Source organism: Mastacembelus armatus, chromosome 3 (assembly GCF_900324485.2).
Source record: "Mastacembelus armatus chromosome 3, fMasArm1.2, whole genome shotgun sequence".
In the NCBI taxonomy this organism is placed as follows: domain Eukaryota; kingdom Metazoa; phylum Chordata; class Actinopteri; order Synbranchiformes; family Mastacembelidae; genus Mastacembelus; species Mastacembelus armatus.
The window spans coordinates 10,860,735-10,888,687 of NC_046635.1; the positions used below are offsets into that span (position 1 = coordinate 10,860,735).

At 37.8% G+C, this 27,953-nt stretch overlaps 1 protein-coding gene across 1 annotated transcript; it reads left to right on the forward strand.

Annotated features, from left to right (window-relative positions):
* Nucleotides 1–383: 383 nt before the first annotated feature.
* Nucleotides 384–27,835, forward strand: cpne7 (copine VII). Its single transcript, XM_026319919.1, has 15 exons — nt 384–557; nt 4,335–4,517; nt 4,748–4,822; nt 6,904–6,978; nt 10,564–10,647; nt 10,739–10,828; nt 10,975–11,073; nt 11,242–11,328; nt 11,667–11,726; nt 12,426–12,559; nt 21,603–21,657; nt 25,143–25,194; nt 25,803–25,936; nt 26,817–27,053; nt 27,683–27,835. The coding sequence occupies exons 1-15, from the start codon at nt 384–386 to the stop codon at nt 27,833–27,835; spliced, it is 1,692 nt and encodes a 563-aa protein (XP_026175704.1).
* Nucleotides 27,836–27,953: the final 118 nt, after the last annotated feature.

Below are 27,953 nucleotides of genomic sequence, written 5' to 3' on the forward strand. Positions count from 1 at the left end.
TACATTTGTGGAAAGCATGTTCACAATTCTTTGTCATATTAGAATTAAAAGAGAAGAGCTAAATCTGACAAATTGATCTTTACAGGCTTTTATCTAGAACCCTGAAAGCTCAACCCCACCACCTTCCTGTCCTGTTTCTCGTCATTACAGAGGTGATAGAGCTGAGCTTTGGGTTTGGTTTGTTCTCCTGGGTCTCAGCAGGATTCTCTGTTCTTTTTCGCGACATCTTTACCGAGTCAAAAGATCCTGTCTCCTGTGAGTGTGCCACGTCTTCACTGAGACCCCACCGCCGACCAGTGCCGTTTCCCATCCCTCTGAGCTACACCAACAGACCCACATCGTACTGCTTCGCTGGTTGGCAGCTCCTCTTTCACTGAGCCAGGATGAATGACATTCTGGAGGCCACCTCCCCAGCGGCCAGCCTCAGTGGTCCAGCTACCTGCGTCTCCAAAGTGGAGCTGCGCGTGTCTTGCAAAGCTCTGCTGGACCGAGACACGCTCAATAAGTCAGACCCCTGTGTCATACTCATGGTACAGACCAACGGCCAGTGGACGGAGGTGAGCCCTCTTCTTTTTCTTCAGTGTGACCAATACACAGTTTGAAGCATAAGAGCAAGAGTGTGAGGTTGTTATCTCCTCATTCAGCAATTCCATAGGCAGCACTATGTAGCTTTAACAAAATCAATCCAGCATCTTTTATTAACCGCATTATTATATGTGCCATGACTCACACATGAATAAGAGTTCAGATTATTTAAATCACAGCACCTTAGGCTGACCTGAGCAATATGTTTTCTTAATGCTTACAGAGAACTGGTGCACAGAAAGAGAGCAGAGATTGTTGCTCAGTCCACCTTCCCCTGTCCAGTATCAGAGATCTGGACAGGCTGAGATGTTAAGATTAAACATCATTGATGTGTGAAATATTATACATTGGAGTGATTTTTTCTATTTCTCCCCCAAACCTGTGTAGTCATACATGATCAACCAGGGAGATCAGTCTGTTAATGGTTTGGTGAACTTGCAGCTGTTTTTTCCTCGTTTTTGGAAAAAAAAAACTGGGGGATTACATAACAGCTTTCTGATTCAAAATGATTCAAAAATGTCAAATGTGACGTATATTTGCGGAGAAAGAGTAAACTGTCTGTCTCCACAATTCCGTAATTTAGTACATATATAACATATATTGGCTGACATGGTCAAACAGTAGGCTGGGGAGTAATGCCGTGTGATGAGCTGTGTTCAGGCTGAAAATATTTACTTTCATGAATTGGTCCCATGCAGCTTAGGAGCGTAGGCAGCAGGTCCCTCATTTCCTTGTTAATTAAGTCATTTATTTCAAAGCCAAAACACAGGTCCACATTAAGAAGAGGATGCTCTAAAATGTGGCTGAGGATATTTTCTTCCATACAGCTGTTCATCCAACAACAAAGCTCTCATTTTCAGGGAAATGGGAGATAATAATTAATTGTAATTCTGCCAGATGCCTGCCACATGGGAACGTTTAGCGAAGATGCTCACTGTGGTCTTTGGGCTGTATCTGATCTGTATATCACGCAGAGTGGTGAATAGTAACTAAGTACACTTACTGCACTGCACTTTAGTACAATATCGAAGTATTTGAAGTATTTCTAGAAAGATAATACAAAACAATGAACATTCCTAAAACATGTAATTTATTGTCATAGATTTAATTACCCAACTATGTATATTGTACCTCAACCAGCTATCACTCATTTTTACCTTTGAACCACCATTAAAAAAATCTATCTATCTATCTATCTATCTATCTATCTATCTATCTATCTATCTATCTATCTATCTATCTATCTATCTATCTATCTATCTATCTATCTATCTATCTATCTATCTATCTATCTATCTATCTATCTATCTTCTGATTCTTTGACACTGTACACAAATTGATAATTCTCTGCTGTCAAATCCCTCACTGGGAGGCACAATTTCTTGTGCAAATTGTTTACTTACGTCAACATCTGAGTAAGAAGCTGAGCCCACTCATAACATTACCATATTGCCCTCTTTTTCTGTTCTGAGCTCATATATGGCCCCACTGACGGGTGCTATCTGTTGAATGGCACCCATTTCTTTATTACCTTATTTTCCCACCTGTTCACTTCCAAGGACAAGTGCTGAAGCAGAGAAGAGCTGACTTCACATTTGTCCTAAACACTCTTCTTTAGGCATAAACCACACTTTATAAGCTCCAATGATAGTGAGTTACACTCACTGAAGAGTCTTCCTGTGATATCTAATCTAAACTACAGGGAACTGTTATGAATGAGCTACATAAATAACGGTCTACCTACCTGGCAGAACTGATTAGAGAAATCCTTCATTTCCCATGTCAAGGATCTCTCTATAGTTCTGGCTCCTCAGCAACAACAAACAGGCGTCACAGACTTCGGCACAACCTATCCTCCGTAGCTCTGATTAGCTTTCATCAACAAACAGACTCATCCCAAATCTGCCTATCCAGATGGCACAAAGAGAAAAGGAAAAGGCAAGAAAAGACAACAAACAGAAATGGGGGTGAATGAGGCTGAGGAAGCCAAGTCCTAGCTGGTAGCTTGGTTTCTTTCCCATTGATGTTTGCCGGGATCAAACCGAAACAGAGGAAAGAGTAATCCCTGCTACTAACTGCCTATGACATTTGTTACAATACTTTTATTTTTTTGCTATTAGAGAGCTATTCATTAATTAACATCAGAGACTGAAATCTGGTTATATTTAGTGCAATACATTTTACCATTTGCTATACAACTAATAATAATATATATTCTTTTATTTACTGACAAAAATCTCAATCCATTATCTGCCATTATCTGTATATTAGCACATCCAGGGCCTCAATCCAGGTTGATACTGGATGAGAGTTGGGGTAGACTCTAGACAGATCACCAGTCTATCACAGGCCTGCACATAGAGACAGACTAACCCTAACACTCACATTCATGCATACAGGCAATTTAGAATCACTAATTAGCTTCAGCCCAACCTGCATGTCTTTGGACTGTGGGAGGAAACATGAGTATCTAGAGAAAACCCACACAGACATGGGAAGAACATGCAAACCCCACAAAGAGAGATCCCAGAGTTGAACAGGATTTGAACTCTTTGCTCTGACTGGACAGTGTTAACAATCTCCCCAGCAAACCGCCCTTACTGACCAACAAATTGAACTGCATATTTCTAATCAGGGAAACAAGAATCAATTTCTATCCTGAAATGAAAATTTGCATCCTGATGGGAGTGGTCTCTTCCAAGATGAAAATGATTCAATCCGCAGGTTGTGAAAGGTTACTGAATGCTTTGGTGAGTATGAAAATGATATCAGTCATGCTTTATGGTAACACCAGGGTCAGTATGCATAAAACATTCAAAAACTGTGCCTGGAGCGGGCTTAAACTTTGACTTATGAGTAAACATTGCTTAGGAAATGCCAAGAACAGTTGTAGATTTGTGTAAAAAAAAAAAAGCTTTTGTGAAAGGCTGTGCTGAAATGGAAATTTGTATCCTTCAGTACTACCTGAAGCTTTGAAAAACAAAGGGTATAATTATGTCTGTCCATAATACCTTCCATCAAACACTGATGACATCAACAAAGCTCAGTCTTTTAAAACTTGTGTTACAGCTGCATCATAGTTTTTTTCCATAATCATCTCAATTCAGCATATGTGCCTTGTGAGTATCTAATTTTATGCCTCTTGATGAGGCTGTTCTTCTCCGATTTTGGTTTTGGTATAAAATGTATGAAACATTAAATGTCATACGCATTAGTACAGTGTTATGAAGAGTCTGAATTTTTTGTCATTATAAAGCTCTATGGGCGTAAATATCATGCTCAATGATGATTTGTCCTTGTGACATGTTGGACATGTTCATGAAGCTGTGTGAGAGCTAAATCCTCCACCATGAGCAGATGGGGTCTTAGAGAGCTCAGCTCTTCCTTGTCAGACAATCAAACAGAGACATTGATGTTTTCTGTATGCTGAGATTAAATGTCAGAGCCCCCCCCGACACCCACCCCCAGTATTCTTTCATATCATTTCCTTGACAGACCGTAATAACATTTGCTCTTCTTTATATGCTGGTATTCCTCTAAATGTTGTAAGTAGAAAATAATATAGTATTTTTCATCAAAATTTTCTGAGATCTTTTTGTGAAATGATATTGGCCAGAGTCTGTATCACTATCACCTATTATTGCTTTAATTACAAACAGAATGAATTATAATGAAAAAAAATAATAACTAAAATGTTTAAATAGATAAATAAATGTGAGGATTGAAAATCTTTCCATGTTCTATTTTAGCTGGACCGGACAGAAGTGATCAAGAGCAACTTGCACCCAGTCTTTGCCAAGGTTTTCACATTAGACTACTACTTTGAAGAGGTTCAGAAGCTGCGTTTTGAAGTCTACGACATCCATGGCACTCACAGCATCGGGACCCGTGACGATGACTTCCTGGGTGGGGTGGAGTGCACTCTTGGCCAGGTAGGCAGAGGCGACTGTCTTACTAGCCCATTATGTTGATTTGTAGTAGTTGTGCTTTCTGAAGAAACAGTGATGCATGGTAGTCTGAATTAAAGTTAGTTTTAAAGTTATTAAAGTTAGTAGTAAATATACCCAGTGTTTGATAGTTCTTACAGAGTGAGGGCTACTCGCTGGTGCCTCTTACTGCTTGGGACTGTAGTCCAACTTTGTGTTTATCTTGCTGTTTTTAGATTGTGGCCCAAAAGAAGATGGTGAAGCCTTTGTTGCTAAAATATGGGAAATATGCTGGAAAATCCACCATCACAGTAAGTTTTCACATTGTGCTTATGGCCTTACTGCTCTGAATGAAATTGTCTGGGTTGCTGGACACAGAGAAAGTGGACCTAGCTAATGGCCAGTGACAGCTGACTGAAATAATGGATGGCAAATTGATGGGTTGTAGTGGAGAGGTCTGTGTATTATTTGACTTCATTTCCACAGTCCCACAGCTGCTTACTCACATAATGGCACCATAATGACACCATAGTGGGCTTTTATTCTTTTTACATATATCTGGATGTTTTCATGGTTTTTCTTCACTAACCCGATTTGATATGAAAAAATCACCTAGAGCTCCAGTTTTTAATACTTGTTTAAGATAAAGATAACATTTACAGAATGGCGTCACGTTATTGTTTGGAATTGCTGGGTTTCTTGTGGCGAAAGTTGTTCAAAGTATACAGCCTCCCTTAGCGCTTTTCATATGCATGAATAAGAAATTGTCAGTGGAAAAGCTGAGCTGTTGGTCCATTAACCGCCGTGCTAGAGATAACAAGCCTGTGGTGGTAACATAGAAGAAGTAGTCCGAGCCACTCTGGTCTGTGGAGTAACCACTCCACTTTGATGGGGAATACACAAGAAATTCTCATCTTCTTTTTCTAATGAATCTATGGCAGACTATGTACTGTAAATCCTACTGTAGTTTGTATGATATCATGTATGTGCAAGATATGAACATAATAATGTGACCTTATACATTACCATTATATGATAAAATTACTAATCAGTAAATAAAGCCACTGTGACAGGTAGCACTATTATTATCACTATTAGTACTGAATTAAGGCTTCCTGTTTCTTTTGCACATCTTTTGAATGTTTGGTGTCAATTAACGTATGAACTTCTACCTGAACTTGATCCTATTCCTATGGGCAGGAAACCTTTCTCTTATCTGTTCTCCCCACCTAGTGCATACAGAAGGGATTTGGCCTGTGATTTAAACCCAAGATCTCTGTGCTGTGATGGAAAAGTTAAAGACAAATTCATCCATTTTAAAATCTTTGTTATTTCATCTCTTGCCAAAGTTATACTTTATTTAAACCAGAGCCAACAGCAAAAAAACTTTTGAAGGTCTTGAGGATAACTCTAAGGATTTACACGTTCACTTTTTTATGTCAAATGTGGACTCTTCAGAGCACCATCATAATATTGCACCTTTTGTCCATGTTTTTGCTGCCCATACGTGATGGTATTAAAATATGTTTGAGTGTATTTGCAATATGTTCAGTATACTGTATTTTTTATTTAATTTTCTTTTTATAGCATTAGACTTTTTCTTACTATAGCCTATAACTGTCTATATATTTTAACCTCAGCCCTGAAATATTTTTTTTTGCACTATAAACCTCAACTGGATCTGGACAAACTAAAAATACAGGAGCACAACCTTTATCCCACACTGTTATAAACATTTTCCCTTGCACTTGGAAACTGTCAGAACAAACTGCCTCCTAAAAAGCACAAGTTCCCCACTTTGCCCATCACCACTGCCTTGTCAACCTTGCCGAGCCCTGCCTGTACTGCTGTACAGCCACAGTTCTGACAGTTCAGTGTTAGGTTTCAAATAGAGGAGCTATAAAAGCTTGGGTCTTGTGGGAGTGAGCCAAACACCATAAAGGGAGCAGCAGAGGGTGCTCACTGATTCTTAAAAAATGGCAATCCTGCACTTTTTGTGTGTAACAAGTCTGAACAAACAATGCGATGCCTTTCAGTGAGCCAGCCTTTACACAATTTAACACAGTTTGCAGCACTGTACTTCATGTGATAACTTTTATATTCTAGATTGCAGCTAATGCTGTTTGTGGTTGTCTAGATTTAATGTCACTTGAAAATATACACTATAGTAACTGATTACCACAGTGAAAAGGTAATTACTTTTTACATTATCATTGGAATAGGAAAAATGCTTTTTAGATACTCACATAAGACCTACTATAAAATTAAAAGACAAGACACATTAATCCATATAAAAGAATATGTTACATATAATCATATAATATTATCAATAAATTTCACTATATAAGGATAAAAGTAAAAAATATTACTGACATATCCTGTTTCTATTTAGGTGCACGCTGAGGAAATTTCAGGTAACAATGGATATGTGGAACTTTCCTTCTGTGCCAAAAAGCTTGATGATAAGGTAAGAGGAGCACAAAAACATGTGCTTTTGATGGGAATACCAACACAGATCATGTTTTATTATATGTATATATGTATGTACTGACCTATCCCTAGTAGGGATAGGTGGAGTAGTAATATAAAAGTGATGACGCTGTAGTGCAGGCTCAGAAAGCCACCCACAATGCTCCACTGGTTTAAACTTTTATTTAAGTTATGCAAATACAACTCATTGTTTTTGAGTGTAACTAAAAATCAACACATAATTTCATGTTAAAGGGAGAAAAAATTGCTAATATGTAATATCAAACCTCTACAGAAACAAAATATTCTAACATGTAAAGGTTCAATGATGATCCATGAATCACTTGTGAATCGTCATATTGTACTACTTGTTGAACTCATGTAGTTCCCCTTTAAGGCTGGCTATCACTGCTGCTGTTTTCAGACATCAAACTTTGCTGTAGGCATGTTTCAATCAAAAAGACAGCAGGGGCTTACATCCAGTTACAACTCTGGTGATCTGAAGTCACGCCATGTTCTCTGGAGCAAGCCTTAGGTTGCAGGGTTGCCTTTAAATCCCCGTAGTATTGGAAGGAAAATTCAAATGTTCTACATGTGTGTTTTTTTTTTTTTTTTTGAAATCACATTTTACAATTTGCAGCCACTCTGACGATGAAATTGAACCTGACTCTCACATAAGGGAAATGATAGGGAAAAAAAAGAATAAATTCTTGCCATAAAATGCATTCTTCCTCTGCATGTGGTATTTTCTTGCGTCCAGGCTGTTTCTGGAAAATTACAAAAGCTGAAGAATCCACTTACTCTCTTTGTTAAACTGAATGGGAGCCACTGAGATTTCTGCACATTCAAATAAATCAGTGTTACATTTAGCTGTTACAGCTGTAGATGCACCACTGTGGCACGATGGTGTGTTATCATGCCACTGAGACACACTTATTTGGGATGGAGATTTCTTGGAATGAAATCCTATAAATTTTTGTTCTTGGTGGCAAACATAAAAAAACAGTGGAGTACTAAATGATCAACAGTTGTTTACAATGTCATTCTGGATAGAAGACTAGCCCATCTTTAGGTGGACTATTGCAAACATAACAGGCTTAAACTAGGAAAGCTCTGAGTCTGATTATGGGAAGTCGAGTCATTGTTGGTGAAGTCTGGATCAGTTTGGTATCATCTGTGCAAACATTTGATGTCAACAACAAACATGGGTGTGAGCAGTGTTTGCGATCACTCATGTGGGGCTGGCATTTACATTTCTAAATGAAGCAAAGCATTGCTACTGCTCTGTCTGGTTGGGATGGGATATGGCATAGTTGTTTATTTGTCCACTCCACACTACATTGGCATATAATCAGTTAAGGTAATCAGTAAGGTAATAATTACATTTACCAATTGTGTAAATAGTAAACATCTTCATGTCACCCCAGGCTGGTTAGTAAACAGGAACCTATTTATGCATGTAGCAGACATACAGAAGATCTTTCACATGGAGTCTCTGAATTCAAGGCCAGTATTCAGTCTCTCTTTTGCTCAGTTTTGACCTGCACCACAACCCGGATGTTTAACATTTTGGCTGCTTAGGGTTGCTCCTGTGATCACCTGTTAGTCACAAATTTTGTCTGTTTGATGTTTGGTGAACTGAAACCATAAAACTTAGCCATGAAATCGAAATCACCAGTTAACAGATGTTACAGTAAATCACTCCATCTGTTCTTGATATATTGATGTGATGATAGAAATGAAAAGCAGCAATTAGGCTGTTTCAGACAATAAATGTGGTTACTATTAGTAGTAACGTGAAAAAAATAAATTGGATGTAGGTTATCCTGGTGGCTGAATGATTAAGGAACATACCATAAAAACTACAAAGTCCCTAGTTCAATTCCTGGAGAGGAACCTTGTTGCATTTCATACCCCTATGTATATTATATACCATACTATGATCTGCTATTTTCAATTTCAGTCTAAATATTGCAAATTTTCAATCTAAACATTGCACATTGAACCTTTAAATATAAGGTCAGCATTAACTGGTTAAATTATGAAAATATTGTATACAATGGTAAATCAACAGGTGAGGCAAATCTTTTTAAATCAGCCTCAAGATGTACAATACATTCAGATTTTGTACAGAACAGATGATGACCTAAGCAGCAAACACTTTCTAATTAATATCTTGGCAGCTTTAAATGATGATGATCACTGTATCAACATACGTGAGCAGGAGGAATAGTGTAGTAGTGATATATCATCAAATTAACATTAACCGATTAACATTAGTCATTAGGCAGGGTTTTACTTTTGATGTGTGTCTTATCATCCCTTGCTGATAATACCACTGGCTAGTGGTTGCTATGACAACAAACAGAGGATGCTACAGCTCTTTTTTTCCCGCCTGTCCCTCAGGAGATGTATGAATGCTGTGGGAAATGCAGAATAAACAGTCTCATTTGGTATACATAACTCCCCAGTCTCACACACACACACACACACACACACACACACACACACACACACACACACACACACACACACACACACACACACACACACACACAGAGTAATCATTTGTTTTCCTCCCTGAAGAATCAATTGACCTAAATAATCAGCGTTGCTTTGCACTCAGGCGCTTGTACTTCAGACTCAGGGGATGATTTAAGGGTACTACATATAACTGTACAGGATGCCACGTCTTACTCATGATTTAACTTTAGTTGAATATTTACTGATGTTGTAAATGGAAACAGCTACCACTGATGTTAATGCAGGACATAAATAATAATTCAAACTGAGGCTATTTTAGATTCATTTTGCACCCGGGATGTAATGAAGTGTAAAAGAGGGTTTAACTTCTCATGAGCTTAAAAATATTGGAAAGATATTTCAGAACTTCAGTGAAGGCTGTATGAGAGGAAACAGGAGGTAAGCACAAGTCTTGGTTCAAGATAATTGTATAAATTATTATAAGAACTAGGGATAACTGGTATGTACTGGAGGTTTTTAAAAATATGCTCAAATTCATCACTGATCATAAAGTTACAAACACTGTCACTTTTTCTCAGTCTTCAGCACATTAATGATCTCTCTTCCAAAAGAGCCACCATGCTGTGCTGGAAAATTTATGCCTACTTCTTCCTGACCTTCAATCACAGAGGCAATTACATCTGCTTCTGCAATCAAGCAATGATAAATCAGTGTCAACAGCCACTTGTATAAATTTCATTTTTCCTACAAATCATCACAAAAAGCCCTAGACAAACCTTAAAAAGACTCCAGAATGGACTCGCTAATGAATTTCTGTAATTTTACTTGTGTGATATTTCTCACACTCCCATCATAAATATTGACAAACATTATCTGACTGATTAATTGTTAAAGATACACTAATGTTAAGTGGGTTTCCAGAACAAATAAAGGTAAAACAAAACTAAACAAGCTAGAATATTGTTATTTTTACATATTTTCCTCAGTGATTTATCATAGTTTAAGGAAGTCATTTGACCTAGAGTTACAGTATGTTACCTGGGTACATTTGATATGCAGTGCTAGTAGCTTTGCTATTCTGCTTCCTCTTTTCCTACAGGATCTTTTCAGCAAATCAGATCCATTTTTGGAAATTTACCGAATCAACGAGGATGAAACTGAACAGCTTGTGCATAGAACTGAGGTAAAGTTAGTATAATCCCTTTTTAAATTTTCATCAACGGCTGTTGTTGTTGTACCTTTGCTTCATATGTAATATGTTCATGCTCCTACAGGTGATAAAAAACAACCTGAACCCTGTGTGGGAGCCCTTCAAAGTGTCTCTCATATCCCTGTGCAGCTGTGATGAAGATCGGAAGCTCAAGGTAAAGGACCTTGAACTGGAAGTCCACACCAGCAAAAGCCGAAGTAGTTGGTGACTCTGAAGCCTTATGACCAGTTTTGGTTCAGGCAGACAGCAGGGCTACGATGACAGAGAGAAAGTAGTAAACACTGTTTGTGTGTGCCACAGTGCCTAGTGTGGGATTATGACTCCAGGGGGAAGCACGACTTCATCGGCGAGTTCTACGCGACTTTCAGGGAAATGCAGAAAATTTCCAGTGGAAATAAGGTCAGTGAATGTAGAGACGGAGCAGAGTGAGGGAGAGATGGCCAAGTAACAGTTTCTTCCATTTCCAATTTCATTTTACTTTGATGAAATCTATCTCAATTGATACATATGCGTTGGTACTTTATTGCCAATGTTCTTGTTCTTTGTCTTCAACTTGCTTTGTTTAAGGTGACGTGGGATTGTGTTAATCCTAAATACAAACAGAAGAAGAGAAACTATAAAAATTCAGGAGTTGTCATCCTCAATGACCTTAAGGTAGGCCTCAGCTGCATTAATATATCTTGTCTATCAGAATATTGAAGGAAGACCTGGGATTAAACAAAACCTCAATGTTCACAAACACAATGCATACAGCAGCATGGATGCATACATTTTAGCAATAATTACTTGTTTGCATGTATAATTACAAACTTGATTAGTTTCTCTTGCTGTACAGATAAAAGAAAACGGCATAATGATTTACACAACATATTTTCAGTGAACAAATTCATTGAGTAAAATCCATCTTAATGACCAGATGCTTCAAACACCTTGACTGAGCATTTGCTCTCCCACGAAATAATCCCTTCTGAGGTTTTGCTTTTTTATTGCAGCTCCACAGAGTGTACTCCTTCTTAGATTACATCATGGGAGGATGCCAGATTCACTTTACGGTAAATGAAGCAGTCTGTGTTTAGTGACACTTCACTGTCATTGAGCTTTTAAGAGCACTGGTCCCAGCTGTATGAATTCATACTGTCATATTTTCTGCATATTACCTGTTATTTTAAGGCTATATTTCTTACAGATGAACAGATTTTTGGTGTGACATTTTGCCTGTCCATGTACAATAAACCTTTTTATTTCCTGTTCTAATTGTGAAATGTAACAGTAAGTATAAGATCTTTTTATCCTTAAAACATCTCTTGACGGTACTTTGGTCCATGTACAGTTCATAGTTTTCTTATTGTAGGCAGTGTCATGAAATACATTCAGACCCTCTTCAACTCCTACCCTTTGATATGCCCTCTGTAGGGCTATCTCTTGCCCTATGGCTGCACAGCTGAAGCAATGAATATTAATAAGGGCTGCTGTGGTAGACTCAATTCCTCCTGTTGAAATAGCTGGCTGCTTATATCATCAGTGTATGGGAGCTTTAGCTGCTTCAGTCTATGTGGGTGTAAAAGTGCAAGTTCTTACCTCTGATCAGATAATTTATACTGCCATTGGGTGTATTTCAGGCTCGCTCACACAGAATGATATGCAGCCAAGTGCCTTTGCAAAAAGTTAAGCAGCAAAAATAATAATAATAATAATAATAATTGATTCTGTCATATTGTTCATGTTCCCTGCTTTGTAATTCTTCCTACTAGGTTGCCATTGACTTCACAGCCTCCAATGGAGACCCCAGGAACAGCTGCTCATTGCACTACATCAACCCTTACCAGCCCAACGAGTACCTCAAGGCTCTGATAGCAGTGGGGGAGATCTGTCAAGACTATGATAGGTTTGTCAATCTTTTGTATCTCAGTAAAGGCTCTTACAGTATGATTGCCAGTATCTCCTGTGGTGAAATAGAGCTGTGGGGTACTCCTTACATGCCATTTTGATGGGATCGCTCACACTGAAGCCAACCACTCCAAATGAACCACAGCAAAAGGGCTGTAATGGAAAACGTGAACCGCTGAAACTGAAAGGCAGAGAATGGTGCAGGTTATTATCTTTTTACTCACTAGCTGTTGGTGGAGATGATGGAACTGAACTGTTGACCACTACCTCTGATTCATTTCTTCACTGAAATGTAGTTTGCATTTTAAATCCTTTCTAGTTGTTGAGTTACAAAGCATGCATCACCTGCAGCACATGAACTTATTTATTGTCGACATCATGTTCACTTTAGCAAGTCAGTTTTAATCCGTGTTAAGGCCATTGCTAAGTAATGCATGATAAACTGTATCTGGGAAAATTAGAGCAAGCAAAATTGGCCTCTACTGCCATTACTTATGCATGAGGCTAATCTGGGTCTGAGGATGCTGCTTGGTAGCAGCAGTCAAGGACACTGAGACACACGCACTCCTCTTTCTGGTTCCTTATTGACTATCCATTAATTAATATATTCTGCAATTAACACATCTATCATCTCTCCAAATGTGATATTGCAACCTTAACCATGTAATCTTTTCAGATAAATCAATCAGAGAAGTATTTTATGTGTATAAATTAAGTCTTCTTATTCAGGTTCTAATTTTAAAGACAGTATTTAGGACACGGTCTTCTTGGTCACAGTGGTGCCTGCATGTGCTTTCTCCTGTGGATAACGCAATGATACAGTTTCCTCTCAGCATCTGTTGCAGCTATCGCTGCTCCTTCTTAGTTCGCATAGGTTCATTACTCTGAAAACATGCAGAGATAGGGCTAACACCAGGATAGCAGGCACTTCAAAAAGAAGTGGGCGGCATTATGGCTACAGAAGTAACAGTGTTGAGTAGTGTGTAATGTAAAGACGGATGAATGCGGGGTGGAGGAATCATTCAAGACATTATTTATTTGAATGAAATTATATTTGTGGGAATTGTTGTAGCAAGCAAACAACAGAATTCCTACCAAAGAAACAAACAAAAAAAAAAAAAATCCCAGCTTCAGCTGTTCAGCAGCCACCAACACAGCTTAGTCAAGCTTTTTCTGCAGCCGGCAATCCCAACACAATTTCTTCAGAAATTTCATTTTCTAGTTTTATGTAGGAATTCGTGTTACCATGAATGTGAATACTGACTTATAGATTACTTCAGTGGCACATCAAAAAAAAAAAAACACAATTAGTTATTTCTGTTTGGCTTGCAGGTACTTGCTAATTAATGAGAAATTATATTATCTATCTGTTTTTGAAAAAGGCCCTCTCATCTGTCAAAAATAATCCAGATGAGGATTAACTCCTGACTCCTGTGACTCCTGATTTATGCAGATCCTCCTATTGAATATAATGGGAGCACTGTCTAACTAATTATAGTATCCAAGAGATAGCACTGGAGAAACTGAAAACCTGCCCGAAAATTAGCAACTCGTTCCTGGAGCATTGTCATTGTCATGTTTACGTTGATACAACGAGCATCAGACATACAAACATACCTCTGGATGAACAGTTGTCACAAGTGTAGGCAGTCCGTCCCTCTCAAGTTGGAATTGTTATTGAGGTGCACAATGTGGGCAAGCAAACCTTTTAGCCTTTAGTGAATATAGGTGATGTGGGATTTTAGAGTCCTTGCAGAGGAGTGCATTATGGAGCTGGAGTGACTAGCTTTTGTCTGTGTGGGCAGAGGCTCATTTACCTTGCTGCGAGAGCTATTATACCGGGCACATAGCCCTGTGGCTCCTCACATTTGCTGGCAAAGTGAGAAAACAGGGACCACCGTGCACCTCTGGAAAACGCATATGTTGAGAATGAGTCGCTAGTCTCCGTCCTGCTGTCTGAGGTGAAGATACTATTTTACATTTTTACACCATTGGAGTTTATGCTTTTTTTTTATTTTGCAAAATTAAGCATGCAAAAAAAAAAAATTCATTAAGGCTCCAAGAAAATGTTATAAGTGTTTGGAAAGAGTCTGGAGGTCAAGATAATGAATGCTGCATAGTGCAGTATATAGCCCTGTTAACAACAATGATACAATACAGTTGAGAATAAAACTGGCTCAGCATGAATAACTTCTTCCCCATTAAACATATTCTGGTAAAACCAATACAATACCAGAGGCACAGCATCTTTTATTCTGCACCCATACAACATGCCTCAGTATATTTGAAATGTCTCAATAGTGGGAAGAGTAATTTTGATAAAAGTGAGTTGAAAACATGTCAGTGTTGAAGGTGAGTTTAGAGCAGAGACATCTTTTATCATCAAAAATCTATTTGTTTGGAATATTGTTACTGGAGTATATTTATATCTGCCACAGTATGGCACATTAGCCTGCATTACAGAGAATAAAAATTGGACTGTGTCACATGTTTATCTTTTTCTCTTGGAATAGAGGAAAATGTTGGCAACCAAATATGTGTATCATATTGTCCTTTTAACAGAGCTCTAATTTTTCCAGAGCATATGGACTGTTATTGCTTTAGCAATAAGAACAACAACAACAACAAGAATACAATTTATAGTACCAATAATTAATATAGTGTAGCATACAAATAGAATAGCAGAACTAAAAATTTACTAAAAACTAAGAATTGATGAAGTGAAGTTGTTTTCTGGGCAGCACAGTGACTGAGTGGTTAGCACTGTTGCCTCGCACCAAGTAGGACCCTGTGACCCTGGTTAGGAATAAGCGGGTATAGATAATGGATGGATGGAAGTTGTTTCTGTCAAGCGTGCACAGTTGAAAGTTTATTGTACACTCTGAGACAGTTAAAAACTATCATGCTGCCAGTATTTATATAAATCCACACCTATTAGAGTTAATTAAACACTTCTGGCAGCTCTGAAAAGCTGCCTCAAAGCTGTATCAGCTCTTTGAGTGGACAAACAACTATCCAATCAACACTTGTCTACATACCAAATGACCACTTATTAACACTATAAATTTGCCTGTGTACTCTTTCATGCACCCACACCATGTCCAGGGTAAATTAATTAAACACACCATTTCAAATGTTTGCGCCTCAAACTAAGATTCTGTTTAAATGGAGATGTGCTTTGTGATTGCACTGGGTTGGAGAACTCGGGGTTGTTTTGTCAGCTACAAATGCATGAAATACAGCAAATTTGCTGATAAGGGAGACAGTCATCAGAGAAAGCTGTCTGTAGGAAAACAATCACTGATATGACTGAACACAAGTTGTGACAGCTCTGCTTATCTTAAATGCCACCATCTCCACTGAATTACAGTAAACACAAACAGTTTATTGTGTATTTAGTATACAGTATGTGCTTAAAGGAACACTCCAGGAATTTAGGACACTTCCATAAAGTTTCAGAGCTTCAGGAGGAAATTTTGAACCGCATTTTTTTTGAGATTGCAGTAATGGGAAAATGTCACACACATACTGTATTCCCTTCAATCATAGTATTTTTTTTTATGGTTCACACATGGCTGATAATGGTTCATATTTCTATTTCTGCCAATCAATTAATCAGTCGTCTAATGGGAAATTTTTTGCATGAGTTATAGTGTTTTTGTAGGCATAAAATTGACATCATTCTATCCATTTTACTTTGGATTATTGGTGTTAGACCCTTTATCACCTGAAAACAAAATCCTGAATTTCCCCTAGGTGTTAATAAAATGTATCTTCAACTATGTTTGAAATCAATCCCTGATTTGCCCACGTGGTTTGTGCTGTAGTTAGCAGGGATTTCTGACACTTGTGAATCATCATCATGTGTCATCACTTATGGCAAGCCGTTTGAGCATAAATTAGATATCCTTGATATCAGATGTTTATTTCACATACTAGTTCAGTCTTTGTCAGAACTAGTTCGACGTTTGATTGCACTAGTTGGACATGTGATTGCACTAGTTGAACAAGAACCCTTACTAGTCACGCTTTCTCAGCAACTAGTGGCATTTCTGTCCAGCTAGTTCCATGAAAAGCCCTACTATCAATGCCAGTCACTGCACTAGTAGGACCAAAGTCCCAACTAGTCAGCTTTTTCATGTACTAGTGGCCCTCTGGACGACACTAGTAAGGCTAAAAGTCCTACTAGTTAACTAGTGTGCTGAAAGAAATGTGACAAGTTTACTAGTCAAGCATGAGTTTGGCTCACTAGTGAACTAGTGAGATTCAAATGTTTACTAGTTTACTAGTAAATACCAAAATGTCCACTAGTTCCACAGGTGGTGATCATTTTGGCCTTACTTGTTAACTAGTTAAACACACAATCTGTTACTAGTGAGCTAGTAAGGTCCAAATGGAGTAAGTAGTTGACTAGTGGCAATGATGTTCTCCTCACTAGTTAACTAGTGGAAGACATTTTGCCTCACTAGTGAAAGTCTGTTTCAGACATGTTCAGACTATGACTATGACTATGACATTTTTCCTACATGTTAGGCCTTTTCTTTAGCTAGTTTAGCATTTATTGGCACTAGTGAGCGACTATGTGCAACTAGTGAGACATTTGTTTAACATGTTGGTCTTTTTGATGCACTAGTTGATATTTTCAATACACTAGTTGACGTTTTGATCTTACCAGTCCAATATAAATGCTCACTAGTCGATTTGTGTGCTCAACTAGTGCAACTAGTAATGTTGTAAAGTGTCACTAGTTAACATGTATGATGTTTGCAACTGTTCACTAGTTAACTAGTTGCACAGAAATGTCAACTAGTGAGCAGGTTTTGCAGACAAGTCAAATGAAAACTTACACTAGTATACCAAAAACTTTAACTAGTGCAACAAAAAGACCAACATGTTAAACAAATGTCTCACTAGTTGCACATAGTCGCTCACTAGTGCCAATAAATGTTAAACTAGCTAAAGAAAAGGCCTAACATGTAGGAAAAATGTCTGACATGTTCAGTCATAGTCTGAACATGTCTGAAACAGACTTTCACTAGTGAGGCAAAATGTCTTCCACTAGTTAACTAGTGAGGAGAACATCATTGCCACTAGTCAACTACTTACTCCATTTGGACTTTGCTAGCTTACTAGTAACAGATTGTGTGTTTAACTAGTTAACAAGTAAGGCTAAAATGATCCCCACTAGTGGAACTAGTAGACATTTTGGTATTTACCAGTAAACTAGTAAATATTTGAATCTCACTAGTGAACTAGTAAGAACCAATAAACATTAACTAGTTGACTAATTGGCATTTTATGTTGACTAGTCAACTAGTGACTCTGTCTCTATGTCACTAGTGAACTTGTAAGGTCAAAAGCCCCTAACTAGTGGACATTTGGCCCTCGCTAGTTAACATGTAAAGTAAAACATGCAGCCACTAGTGCTACTAGTGGCACTTTAAAATCAATGTTGTACTAGTGGACTAAATGCAAATGAGGCAGGCGGGACAAAGATTTTGATTGGTCAGTGGTCAACTGTGTTCTGAAAAGCCTTAAAGTGCCTGCTCTGAATAGTAACTTGGGTTTTAGCAAAACTAATTTCAGGAAGTGTTTGAATAATTTTATTTTGTATTATTATGGAATGGCAATTTAATTTGTAAATTTAATACACAAAGTAATTTTAAAACAATATTCCTCTGTTATCAATGTTATTAGGTTTGCTGTTATTTTAAAATGAAATTTATTGTATTAATTACAAAACTGTTCTTGAGTTGATCTGTATTTGTGAGAAATAAAAAAGTAGCTGTCAGTGAAATGTAACATTTTTTACTGTCAGAGATTCCATTTGATAAATTTAATTTTACACTAGAGGATGATTCAATTCAGTTCAATTAAATTTTATTTGTATAGGTCCAAATCACAATACAATCATCTCAAGACACTTTACAAAAAACAATGATGATCTATTGATTATCACACTAACCTAGTTAAAATATCAATCACGATACACCACTTAATTCCTAACCTTCATAGACCCACTAAATAGTAAACGGACTCATATAGCAAGCCGTTTGAGCATAAATTAGATATCCGCCATAGTGTCTGTGCGTTTTTGTGTCTCGGCACATCTGGATATGTGTGCATGTGTTTACAACTGCTGCTGTGATTACCGTGGAGATGTAAAGTGTTTCGGTGTCTGTCCGTTAGATGGACATTGACCGGAAAAAATCCCCCGCCTCGGGTTTCCGGCTCTGAGTCCCGCTCTTATGGCAAGCCGTTTGAGCATAAATTAGATATCCTTGATATCAGATATCAGATATCCTTGGTAGGAGATATCCTTGATATCTGATATCAGATATCGAGATATTCTTAACCTTGATATCTGATATCAAGGTTAAGAATATCTGATATCTGATATCAAGGTTAAGAATATCTTGATATCAGATATCAAGGTTAAGAATATCTTGATATCTGATATCAAGGTTAAGAATATCTGATATCTGATATCAAGGCAGATATTCTTAACCTTGATATCTGATATCAAGGTTAAGAATATCTTGATATCTGATATCAAGGTTAAGAATATCTTGATATCTGATATCAAGGTTAAGAATATCTGATATCTGATATCAAGGTTAAGAATATCTGCCTTGATATCTGATATCAAGGTTAAGAATATCTGATATCTGATATCAAGGTTAAGAATAAGTGATATCGGATATCAGATATCAAGGATATCTCCTACCAAGGATATCTGATATCTGATATCAAGGATATCTATTTATGCTCAAACGGCTTGCCATAAGAGCGGGACTCAGAGCCGGAAACCCGAGGCGGGGGATTTTTTCCGGTCAATGTCCGTCTAACGGACAGACACCGAAATACTTTACATCTCCACGGTAATCAAAGCAGCAGTTGTAAACACATGCACACATATCCAGATGTGCCGAGACACAAAAACGCACAGACACTATGGCGGATATCTAATTTATGCTCAAACGGCTTGCTATACGCTCTCGTCCGAAGGGCTCCCGGTGAGCCACTTCGCCCGGGAGGAGCGGTTCGACCTCTCGCCGGCCGGGGGTCGCTCGCGACGGCGGTCCGCTCGAGGCGAAAGCCGCTCATCGCCGCTTCCGGCTATATTTTTTTCTTAATTTTCAACATTATTACATAGTATTTTAGATGGATTATTGCCACTAATCAGCAATAATATAGTACATTTTTATACATGGTTCCTTGTAAATAAACTTCAGTTTTAACTGTTGCCACCTCCATCAAATTTTACTTTAAATTGGAGAGTGGTATTTCCTCTCCTGGTATTTCTTTTAAAAAATGTTCAACAAAGCAGTGAAGCAGAGGAGCAAGCCAGGCTTTACAGAGTTAAATTTAAATTTTGGTTTGATTGAACTGCAGGAGAGCCAATAGGAAGGTTAGGTTTATGTCACTTCCCTGCCTCTTCATTAGCATTTAGTGTAACTACTTTACTAGTGATTGACTTGGCTTTCACTAGTTAACTACTAAAGATTTTGCGCCCAGAAGTTAACTAGTAAAGTAAAACAAACTTTGAGTAGTTCACTAGTGAGCATTTGGGCTTCCACTAGTTCAACATTTTGAAACTTACTAGTTACATGAAAATGTCTGTCACTAGTACAACTAGTGTGGTTTTAACCTCACTAGTTAACTAGTATGCATTATTTAGCCTCACTAGTTCACTAGTAAGGCCTAGAGGTCTTAACTAGTGAACTAGTGTGCATGTTGGCCCTCACTAGTGAACTAGTGAAGATTTAGGCTCTCACTAGTGAACTAGTGCAGACAAATACTGGTCACTAGTTCACTAGTGAGCCAAACTCATGCTTGACTAGTAAACTTGTCACATTTCTTTCAGCACACTAGTTAACTAGTAGGACTTTTAGCCTTACTAGTGTCGTCCAGAGGGCCACTAGTACATGAAAAAGCTGACTAGTTGGGACTTTGGTCCTACTAGTGCAGTGACTGGCATTGATAGTAGGGCTTTTCATGGAACTAGCTGGACAGAAATGCCACTAGTTGCTGAGAAAGCGTGACTAGTAAGGGTTCTTGTTCAACTAGTGCAATCACATGTCCAACTAGTGCAATCAAACGTCGAACTAGTTCTGACAAAGACTGAACTAGTATGTGAAATAAACATCTGATATCAAGGATATCTAATTTATGCTCAAACGGCTTGCCATAATCACTGACAGATACAGACAAGTGAACATTCGGTGATGTAGTAAATCGGGCAGCAAAGTCAAAATTATGAACAGGTTGGGGTGTATGGCTGGGTCACACGTTTGGCATCTAAACCTGACCAGACTGATCTGTGTCTGAACCTAATGAAACTGCCATGGTTCTGTTCTTGACCATTTCCGTGAGATGGTCCATTAAACACGTTGCTGGAAGGGTCTCATAGGTTATGATGTAAGGGAGGGACCGGCGTCATATATTGTTATTTTGGTTGGAAGGCTTGTTCTGAGTGGTCTACAAAATATAGTGCATTGCATTGTGAAATGTTTACCAGAAAGTAGCGGAAAGGCCAAGGGCACTTCTAATTTTGCTACACTATATGAATTACTCGATTATATAGTGGGTACATTTCATGCTCAAAATTCAGGTACACAGACAAAACAGCCGAGGGTAAATATAGTGCACTTGTCTGGTGAATATGCAGTATTTTCAGACACAGCCTCTGTCTTGTTATTTACACAAAACTGTGCACCCTGGCATTTGACAAAAGGAACATTAGAATACAGCATAGCAGAGCATCTTACGGTAGTATCTGCCCATCTAGATGGCATGATGAAAAATGGACAGAATAAAGGCTTTGAAACACTCTTTGAACTGGTTGAAAACACTCACTGCAGATTTCAAATTGTAATTCAAGCTATTAATATTTGTGAATTGCAAACAAGCAGGGAGTTGGCCCATGGAAATGTGAAGAGATGGATAAGACCAATGTTTTTCAGACCACTGTAGAAAGCTATTGCAGAATGAATTGCACTAACAATGATATATGACTGATTAATTTTCTTATCTTTCAGTGACAAAAGATTTTCAGCTCTGGGTTTTGGTGCCAGAATCCCTCCAAATTATGAGGTGCGTATCGTTGTTCATATTGCTGCTCCCCCTGATTTTAGTTCAAAACTCAGTTTTTACAATTTTATTGTATCACACTGACCTTTCCGTCACTTAGGCAATGTTATGCCTCATATGCTCTTATTGAATGTTGGTATTTTCATGTTAAACAAGTTGATTTCCATGACCTATTCCATGACACAATTTGCCATTCTGTCAAAATTTCACATTTAGAGCTAATAGTGAGTTTATGCTTAATCATAAGGCCTTTGTCTTAAATATCAACTTGTCTGGAAGAAATAACGTGAATTGTGAATAGAGCTGTGGTAAGACAGCTGACGTGAAGAAAAAGTGAGTGCATGGTTGCACACGGTCACACACACGCGCACACACACGGGCATGCAAATGCACTGTTAAATCACTATTCTTCTTGATCATCTGTTAGAAAAGTCCTGTGTTTAATGTAAGATTACAATATGCTCTGCGCTAATGTCATACACTAATAACTATTTCAATCATGCAAATATCTGTTGTTTAATAATATAAACTCTTCATTTCTGAATTTGCCATGACAGTGTCTGCTTTGCAATAATCAACTTAATGTCACAGCATTTTGTTGCCACAGTGTGGTTGGCGGTGCAGATGAATACTAATTAAAGCATTAGACTAATCATGAACTGCATCTGTGAGCTCAGAGGCCACACCAGTGTGCAAATTTGATGAATTTCTCAGAAGCATGTCCCATAAGTTGAAAGAGTATAATATAGGAAATACTTAGTACTGCTTTATTCCTCAAGAAACAAGGGCCCATAGTCAGGTCTATAGATACTGAATGCATTTTACATACAGTATATGTATACTGGTACATGCACTTACACATATATGCATACTGTAATGGATATACACATACTTGCACACACATATATGCATACTGTTATGCATATATATATATACATACACAGTCATGTATATATGTGAATGAGAATGTATGAAGTAAGAATTTATGTGTATATGAGTACAAATGAATGTATGTATATGTGTTTGAGTATGTACAGTATTTATCTGGAAGGCACCACAGTTTAACCCCACGTTGCTACCACAACTTGGCGCTGCAGCAATTATGAGCATACCTACACCCGAAGGTGCTTCGGGAGCACATTGTTCTTATGTGCAGTTATTTCAAACACATAATGGCACACAGAAACATCCCTTATTTACTCCACTAGTGATAATATGTTTGACTTTATTGCCGTTTTCCTCCTAACACGCAACTGTCCTTGTTCTAACAGCAAAAAATAGCAGACTTACTGGCTAAAATAAATGTGAGTGTGTAATGTACAACATTTATAATTAACCTTGCAGAAACATCCTGTTGAAGCCAAGATGGCCCAACTGGTTTGGTAGCTTCGCCTTGGGTCAGACTCTGGGTCAAATATTGTGGGTTGCAATGTTGTGCTTTTGCTGGCATTAATGTGTTCTCAAGACTACTTAGCTGTAGCTTGGCCTTTGGCAGACCCCATGACTGAGGGTGTGTGGTTAGGATAGATTTATTTTCATTTAAGCCACACGGCCCCAAAACAAGTCAGACTTTTTATACAAGCAAGTCACAGAAGTCTTTTTAGGACATCAGAGAATTGATTTTATCGTGCTAAATAGAGGTATTTCATTCCACCTTTAACATCTGAAAACTATTTTGACCATTTTACACATGTGACAGCAACTTTTTCCATAAAAGTCCCGCTCTACAAAATGGTGAGGAAAGCAGAACCTTGCATGTGATATAACCAAAACTGACTTTGGAATACTTCGTTCATGTTCATGTTGATCACAGGAGAAGACAATTAAAAAATTTTGTTTTTTCATGGGGGTTCACATCCAAAAACATATAAATTTACATAATTTGGCAAATTTAATAAATAAGACTGAAATTTTGAAAGGCATGGGCAGCAAAGTGGCTTGGTGGTTAGAACTTTTGCCTCACAGCGAGAAGGTCCCGGGTTTGCAATCCATCAGGGACCTTTCTGTGTGGAGTTTGCATGTTCTTCCTGTTCTTGCGTGGGTTTTCTCCGGACACTCCGGTTTCCTCCCACAGTCCAAAAACATACATGTTAGGTTGACTGGTGACTCTAAATTGCCCATAGGAGTGAGTGTGAGTGTGTGTGGTTGTTTGTTTCTGTGTGGGTCTGTCCAGGGTGTACCCCTGCCTTTCACCCAGAGAGCTCAGATAGGCTAGATACCCTAACAGATCCCAGTGACCCTAAATAGGAATGAGCTAGTATAGATAATGGATGGATCGATAATGAAAGGCTTATTATTAAACATTAACAGAAAAAACACAGGTCTAAACAATGATTCCATTTATATTACGTATGCCTGTAAATAGTTAAGCAGCCTGCACAATAACAGAAAACAACAGCATATGAGGGTCAGCCAGTATTAATGTTATAGATATACCTGTGTATTGCATGTGATGTCATCTCAAACCATCTGCTTAAATGGAGATACTAAACAAGTTCACTTCTCCTACAGTGATCCAGTGTCAAAACCAAAGCGTGAGCTGTATGATAGGGCTATCATATCTTTATATACAGTGACAATAAATAAAAAAATAACTAAAAAAGTGACCATCTGGAGAAGAGACAGTTGTCACTAATGTCTGACAGTTGGTGCATGTGAAAAAAACAGTTTCTTGTGAGAGAAGCCATCAAGAATTAATTTGATTTTTGCCAGTTAAACAGCTTTAGATAAACAAAGCCAATCTGACATTTGGATGGAAAGAACAGACCAGCTAAAAGGAGTGCAATCATTTTCTGAAACAGACATGAAACATGCAGCGCAAGCTATGTGCTCATTATTGTATAACGTGATGAAGTGATGATTCAGGATGTTAATATAAACAAACATGTCAGGAATGTAAGATATGGAAAATGCTACATCACATAACCAAACCTCACTGTGAAACACCCATGAAAACAAGCATGAGTTACTTTATCCAATCCAGTATCTAATTTCATTTGCATTATGTCAGCCTAAACTATATGCAGAACTCTTAGTTAACAAGTCTGCTATTGGTTTCTGATTAAATCTTTTCATTAGCACATACTTTCTCTGCCTTTATTAATTTGAAAGGAAACCCAGTCATCTGCTTAAACAATTTACAAGCCATTAGGGTTCTATGAATATAAATATATTCCTTCTTACTTGACTCATTACATTTTTTTTATATACTCGAAGTCAAAATAGGTTAGTGTTCTGGATGTACGTAATATTAAAAATGACTTAAGTTACTTGCTGTTAATTAACCTGGCTAGTGGGAAACTGAATGCCTGTATTTTTAATCTCATCTATATTATGATTGTACTGTTGATCTTACCAAAAATCACTGTCAAACTGACAATGAAATGATTGAATGAAATGAATGAAAAGCTGTGTAATTTAAAATACTGTTTTTTTATGTGTTTTCACAAAGCATCAAAAATTAGCAGTATATCTTTCTCCATCCACAGGTGTCTCATGATTTCGCCATTAATTTCAACCCAGAGGATGATGAATGTGAAGGTAAGTTTTACACCAGTTTTACTGGCAAGTGCATTTCTGTGCTGATGATGTTATAATTGAAATATATAATCTGACAATAACAGTTGCTACACTGACTATACAAACATCTAAAACTTTGCTTCTTTCAGAGGATCTTCTTTTACCCCTATGAGGCAGAAAACATAGTAAATATCTGTATATAATACATAATAAATATCTGTTTTTTCCCAGGAGTCTGTATTTCACACCCATCTCCCGCCCCCTGCATCCTACTCAGACAACTGACACACTTCCTCCTGCTCCTTTTTGAACATGTTTATATATAACATATGTTTCCTAATGTATGATATTTTCTTTTGCTGTTGTTATTGTCATAGTTTTGTCTTCCTATTTTTTTTATTTATTTACTTTTTTCTAATTACATGTTCAAAATACAACAAACAAACAAACAAACATCATACAAACTTCAACCCATTTGGTACCCAAATATTAACAGGTATGCCTTAACATTAGACTGCGGTGATAATTCATCTGATTGAACCTTTTAGTTTACACAGTCTTGTTTACTTACAGTTGTAGATTACTGTGCTGATGTATCCTTCATTTTGCTTTGTGCACTATTTGATCAGCAATCCAAGGAGTTGTTGAGGCATACCAGAACTGCCTTCCTAAGATCCAGCTGTATGGCCCAACCAACGTGTCCCCCATCATTAACAGGATAGCCAAGCTGGCAGCAGGCGATGGCAACATTAAAGATGCTTCTGTGAGTGTTCCTTTATACTCTATTACAAGTATATGGATGTAATACAGGCTTTGTTATTGTGCCACCCATTGAGTTTCCCAAGTCAGTAAGTTAATTCACCCCACTGTTTACAGTAAGGATGTCCTGCTGCACAAACAAAGAAGATACCTACTATAAAATTAATTACTGTATTTTAAATAATGGATTGAAGTCATGCTGTGCCATATTGGTGGTGTATTTTTTAGACATATTTTCAGTTTTTTGGGGTTTAGAAATTACCTCATGAACTATTACAATGTAATTTAACAGGCTAGAAATTACTGCTATCTCTTTGGTATTAAAAACATAAGCCCTTTTATGTATTTACTGTTGCCTTTTCCTTGTTTTCCACTGACCTCCATGTAATTTTTTTCCTTCTCAATTTCAGTCTTTCTTTCAACTAGTAAATGAGCTACACTAAATAATTAGACTCTAGGAACACACACATTTGTGACATCAGTATCACATATATACGCAGCCAGGGCACCAACAAACCACCACCCACAGGCACAATCAAAAATAATGCCAGTGTATTATATTAATATTCTTTGACTGGACAATTCTTATTGTAATATACAGCAGACACAACAAATTTCTTTAGTTTGTGTTTTAGCTGCTTTGCCTTTCGTTTTTAATATGCTACTTTATTTTTTAAACTGTTCATGATGGTCTTATTTTCTGCCATACACATATAATATTTTCTGTTCAGTATTGAATGTAAAATTATCCAAGACAACATGAAAGGCCCACATCAGGCCACACCACACAATGAGAGGTGTCTTTACTTACGAGCACACTGGTGTTAAAATGGATCAGCTTTACAATGGATTAATTCACACTGAAAGCTCTTATCTTGCTCCAGCGATACCACATCCTGCTCATCCTCACGGATGGTGTAGTGACGGACATGGCAGACACACGTGAAGCCATTGTACGAGCCTCCTACCAGCCTCTCTCTATAATCATTGTTGGTGTGGGCAATGCAGACTTCACAGACATGCAGATTTTGGATGGAGATGATGGAGTCCTACGCTCACCAAAGGGCGAGCCAGTCCTCCGGGACATTGTGCAATTTGTGCCCTTCAGAGACTTCAAAACGGTCAGTTTTTTTCCCTTCATCTGTCAATCTTCACTCATTGACTTTCAGTTTTCATTTTTTCAGCCCCACTCCCTCTCACTGCTAGTGATGCTTATGAACATTAACTCATTTTCATATGAAGTCCCCTTCTTATTTAAAAGAGTAAACAGGCAGCTTTTTCTGGCTTTCCTTGTTCTACAGATGGGCATCGTGGCCTGGAGGAGAACCAAGAATGTATTTAATGAGGCTACATGCAGTGACTGACATTTCATCTTGTCTGACGCAGACTATATGTCTTTTGATATATGCTAGAATAACCACATTTTTACCACATAAAATGAAATTCAACTACAAAACACACTACAAACATTCCCCTGTATGTAGCTCTTAGCATCAAGGTAGAAGAGACTTTTTCATGCATCATGAAAAAACTGTTACTCTCTAATATGATATCTAACAATAGCAATAACATACAATAATAATAATAATAAAACAATAACTCTTTTATTTTGTCTGAAACAATGAAATTAGTCCAAACACTTTTTATAGTGTCTTCATCACAAAAAATAGTAACCTCACTAGGGAATGAGATGAAAACAATATTTTACAGCTTTTTTAACAACCCCAGCTGTTCTCTATCTCTATTGCAGGCTTCACCTGCAGCCCTGGCCAAATGTGTCCTGGCAGAGGTGCCCAAACAAGTAGTGGAGTACTACAGCCATAAGGCCATCTCCCCAATGTGTCCAGTGAGGGACTTACACACACCCATCCTCAGCCCAGTTGCCACCACCCCAACAGAATAACCACCCACCTTGTTCCTGGGACCAAGCTTTGACCACAGCAACAGTCTAGCAAACTGAGAGGAGAGAGGGGACAAATGCCTCACTGCTTTGAACAAGAGCTGAAGAGAAAGTCTGTCTA